The sequence below is a fragment of the Oryza glaberrima genome, chromosome 2, assembly GCF_000147395.1.
Source record: "Oryza glaberrima chromosome 2, OglaRS2, whole genome shotgun sequence".
Classification (NCBI taxonomy): Eukaryota; Viridiplantae; Streptophyta; class Magnoliopsida; order Poales; family Poaceae; genus Oryza; species Oryza glaberrima.
In genome coordinates, this window is record NC_068327.1 from 9444960 (window position 1) to 9450180 (window position 5221).

At 37.8% G+C, this 5221-nt stretch overlaps 1 protein-coding gene across 1 annotated transcript; it reads right to left on the reverse strand.

Moving 5' to 3' along the window:
• Window positions 1-252: 252 nt before the first annotated feature.
• On the reverse strand, window positions 253-3827 carry LOC127761960 (uncharacterized). Its single transcript, XM_052286298.1, has 4 exons — window positions 1594-3827; window positions 1189-1509; window positions 1005-1110; window positions 253-936 (listed from the first exon to the last, which is right to left on the reverse strand). The coding sequence occupies exons 1-4, from the start codon at window positions 3825-3827 to the stop codon at window positions 253-255; spliced, it is 3345 nt and encodes a 1114-aa protein (XP_052142258.1).
• Window positions 3828-5221: the final 1394 nt, after the last annotated feature.

Genomic DNA, 5221 nt, shown 5'->3' on the forward strand with positions numbered 1-5221 from the left:
CATAATGTAAGATCATACTTAACCAGTGGACCTAATAGTTGTACCGTACACCAAAAAGGCAGAAAAGTTAAATTAAAAGACCATAAATATTGTTGGATTTAGATGCATTTAGTTGGATAGAGTTTTCGATAGTTCTAAAACTGGAAGCACCTTTGCTAACAAAAATAAATCCATCAAAAGGTTTTAGATCAGGTAATTGCATATACCTTGAAGTAATGAAATAAATCATGAAAGAGTAACTATTTTCCTCTGTTATCCTTCATTATTCAAAGCATTATTATCAACATCTACTGTTGTTCCTTCAACATCTGTTCTAACCCATTGCTTGTAATTGTTTGCATTACTGGACATTCCACCAAGGTGTGAAACATGGAATGGCTCAATTTCTATGTCACCTGCCCATTCATCCTCACCAATGTCATATATATCTCTAGGTTTGTTCTTCCTTACCACAGACCACCTAGGATTCATTGGATCATCAACATAATAAACTTGATCTGCTTGATTGGGGAAAATAAAAGGCTCATGCTCAACTTTTTCTCCAGTATGTATGAGATGTGAGAAGTTAACTAGTGTGTAACCATACTTATCTTTTTTAACTCCTTTTCCAGAAACAACATCAACCCATTCACATTTAAACAGTATTACTGAAAATTGTCCAGAGTAATTTAGCTCAATAATATCGATGACTCTACCATAGTATGTTAGATCACCCAATATTGGATTTGTGTCACTTGATTTAGTATAACTGGATGTTTTTGCACTTAGGACAACTCCGCTATTCTGTGTCACTCCATCCAAATGTTTAGGCCTAAACCGGAAGCCACGGGTATTGAAAGCATGATATCTTTTTGCTGGACCAATCGGACCACGAGCCAGGCATCTATGATCATTCTTGACACTGCATATGCCATTTTTCCTCTCTATATCCATTATCTGTGTACATAGGATTATTTAGTCATGATTTTATTTGTTGATCTAAATGATAATAAAACGAAACTTACATGAGCTTTGAACCATTCATGGAATTTTTCATTTTGGATACGCTCGATAATCTTTGGGGTGATGCGGCCTTGCCGATATGTTCTTCTAATCTCATCAGCATGAGTTCTGTAAAAGGAAAAAGTGTCATGAAGTATGCTTTGAAGAAAATGATTAGTGATGAAGTGTATGATCTTGAGCTAATACCGAAGGTATGGGTTGACATCTAGACAGTTGAAGAGCACATATCTATGTGCTTGCATTTTAGTCAAGCCCCTAATAACATAACTTCTCGGCTTGCCAAGTGGTTTTCCAACATGAGGAAAAAGATATGGTGTGCATTCATCATCTGAACATGCAACTGACTCATCATTATCATCATTTCGTGTAGGCTGGTTATGCTTTGTCTCAAAACCTTCAAGATATCTTGAACAAAATGTCATACACTCATCTGCCAAATATGCTTCTGCAATACATCCTTCAGGATGTGCCTTATTACGCACATATGACTTTAATACACTCAAATACCTACATAAATAAAGAGAAAGATTAAAAATGTTAAAAATTCTATACTAGATAACAAATGAAATTATATTTGTGAGAGAAATGTACCTTTCCACAAAATACATACATCGGTAACACATAGGACCTCCTAATTTTGCTTCAGTGGCTAAATGAACAACCAAGTGCACCATAATGGAAAAAAAACCTGGTGGAAATATCATCTCCAAACGACATAATGTCATTTTAATTTGTTCCTCTAACTTGTCAAGCACATCAATGTACAGGACTTTTGAACTCAGTTCTCTAAAATATCCACATAGATCAAATAAGACAGAAGTGACATTGTTAGGAAGCACACCCCGCAAAGCAACTGGGAGAAGTTCTTGCATTAGAATATGACAGTCATGACTTTTAAGACCTGAAATTTTCCCTTGACTAACATTTATACATTTTGAGTTGTTTCCTGCATATCCATCTGGAACCTTAATATCATGGAGAACTTTGCAAAATTGTTGTTTCTCCCGTTTAGACATTGTATAGGAAGCAGGAGGCAAATAATACTTATTATTAGCTTTTCTTATGGGATGCAAATCTGGCCTTATATTCATTTCTTGTAGGTCCAAGCGTGCTTGTAAATTATCCTTTGATTTGCCTTCCAGTCCTAACAATGTCCCGTATATGTTGTCACAAACATTCTTCTCAATATGCATTACATCAAGATTATGATGGAGTACATTCAAGTCCCAGTAAGGCAACGAAAATAAGCCACTACGGCATTTCCATGTTTTTGACTTCTCAAAATCATTAATTTTCTCTATCTTTTGTAAAACTGATGTTTCAGAATAAGCAAGAGGTTCTACTCTATGTTCTTTAGTTCCATCAAAAGAATTTTCATTATATCGTAATTCATGGTCCAGAGGAAGAAATCGACGATGTCCCATGAAACAATACTTGTGTCCATGTTTCAAACGTTTAGAGCACGTTTCTTCACGACACGTAATACAAGCAAATTCACCATTGACACTATATCCCGCAAAGATCCCAATCCCAGGATAGTCACTAATAGTGAACAGTACTGTAGCACGAAGCTGAAACATCTCATTTTGAGATGCATCATATGTAGGAGTTCCAACCTCAAATAAATCAAATAACTCTTCATAAACTGGTTCCATAAATAAATGAAAATCCTTTCCAGGGTAAGATGGACCAGGAATTATTAGTGCAAGCATAATAGAAGATGCTTTCATGCATAACCATGGAGGAAGGTTATATGGAATCAAGACAACTGGCCAACAACTATAAGTTGAACTCAATGTCCCAAAAGGATTAAATCCATCACTAGCCATTGCAAACCTGATGTTTCGAGAATCCGATGCAAACTGGGGATTCCTAGAGTTAATGGACTTCCAAGCCTCTGAGTCAGCTGGATGACGCAACACACCATCCTTTGTACGACCCTCATCATGCCATCTTAATGCTATAGCTGTTTCCTTGTGCATAAATAACCTCTTAAGCCTTGGCTTAATTGGGAAGTACCTTAACACTTTCCTTGGGGTTGCCCTTCTCCTTTCCTTCTTTGTTAAAGTAGTTTTATCTTCTTTGTTTTTCCACCTTGAAGTACCACATTTTGAACAAAAGTCATCGTTTGCCTTAGCTTTCCTATAAAGCTGGCAGTTATTTGGACAAACATGAATTTTGACATAATTAAGTCCAAGCTTTCCTATTATCTTCTTAGCTTCAGCAAATGTTCCAGGTAAATTCTTACCATTTGGAATTGCTTGTTGCAAGATTGCTAGCAAATCATTTAATGATTTATTACTCCACTTGTTAACTGATTTTATGTGAAACAAGAGAACTAGAAATGACAGCCTTGTAAGTTCACACCCTTCCCACAAAGGGTCATAAGCATCTCGGAGCAAGTCATAGAATGCTTTTGTTTCATGGTCTGGCCCACTGTTTAAAGAATTTTGTACATCATATTCATTCACTGGAGGGTCATTGTTTGTGTTCCCAAAAGCATCTTGCACTAGTTGGCGCATGCTACCATCCATTCCTCTACTTTGTGATTCTGTTCCCCTACTGCTGGCAGAGATGAATGATGTGGTTTCACCATGACAACCCCAAGGACTATACCCAAGTAACATTCCATGACATACTAAATGATCATACACTTCATCCCGCGTTAATAACCACTTGTTGACACACTCCTTACATGGACATCGGATCTTATCTTCAAGACTCTTTTCCCTATATGCAAACTGAAGAAAACCATCTATTCCAGCAAGGTACTCATCACTTGGTCTAGGGAAAAGCAATAACTTCTTAATATTATTCAAATCCATCAATTTTCTGTGTTAAAATAAGAAATATAGTTAATACATGAGTGTTCCTAATTTGAGAACAACCACTAAATATTTTTGATTCTATAATTATGCCTTTAAGCCAAAAGAAATTTGTCTACCGAACATGTGTAGGTGAGGTTAACTGTACCTGGAAGCTTAGGATTAGGATCCAGTAGATACAGCGTCGATGCAGCCCTGATGCTTGCTTAATTGAACCAAACAAAAACGACCATCTTATCTACTGGCTAGATCAGAAAAATAGCAAAGCAGTACATGAGTGGATCAGACATTGCTGCAGATGGGATTGACAAAAGCAATCAGAATAAAGAATTAAGGACTTTACATGACAATTGAGGAATTAAACTGCACTATGAGCCAATATTTTTGGTTGTACAGATTAAATTATATGGTTAATATAAGAGTTTCTGTGAGCTAGATTAAAAATTGAAACAATAAGATGCAGGGTAAAGTTTTAAGATGCCATCTGCGTACAAGAAAAATGACAAACACTTGGTGTGCATAGAAAAACTTAGTGCTTAACAATTTGCTAACCTGCCGTCATATGCACTTGACTGCCTTAGGGTCTTGACCGTCTTGATCACCAAGCACAGATCCACCAACACCAAGTGAAAATGTGATGGTGAGGTCGCTGTTGCTGATGTGTGGCACGCACAAGGGACGTGTAACGGGGACGCGCGGAGGATGCTAGCCACGCCGCGCGAGTCGGAACTGGACCTGGATTCCTAGGGACAGGCCACCGGGGCAGCTAGGGCACGTCTGCACCGGCGTGGAGGCGACCGGTGGCCGGCGCTGCAGGGGCTCGGGCCTGTTTTGGTGGCTCCCGTCAACGACGGAGTGCAAGGGAACGAGACTAGATTGGATGAAGATTGGAAGGGAGCGCACAGGCCTACACGTAGGAGATGAGCGTGTTTCTCAATCGGTGTCACAACTGCTTCCGGTTAAGGAGAAGTGAACCCAGGAAATTGAGAAAGAAACGTGCAAAAAGATGTTTCTAGACTCAATTGATGAGCCCGGGAACTTCTTTTTTTTTTCATGTTTTTCAGGAACGATATAAATAGATTAGATGCAATTCTTTTCTTTTTAGGAATGAGAGAAACAGATAAGATGCAATTCTTTTTTTTAGGAACGAGAGAAATAAATGATTGCCATTTTTTTAGGAACGAGAGATTTTCTTTTGTAGGAACGAGTGAAATAGATGATTATTTTTGTAGGAATGGGAGATAGGTGAGATGCAATATATTAGCTAACTCTTCTGAATGCTAGAACACGTGTACACATTTTTAAGTGCTAGAACACGTGTACACTATTTTATCTGTGCCATTGCAAATGTGTCTTTTTAGATAAATACTACTCCCTCCGTCCCAAAATATAAA

Bases quoted from the DNA above. Each gene is read 5' to 3' on its own strand.
- LOC127761960 (XM_052286298.1), bottom strand. From the start codon at position 3,827: ATGGATTTGAATAATATTAAGAAGTTATTGCTTTTCCCTAGACCAAGT. The intron at 1,111-1,188 runs GTATTAGCTCAA...TTCCTTTTACAG, and splicing joins GATGTCAACCCATACCTTCG to AACTCATGCTGATGAGATTA. The intron at 937-1,004 runs GTAAGTTTCGTT...CTATGTACACAG, and splicing joins ATGAATGGTTCAAAGCTCAT to ATAATGGATATAGAGAGGAA.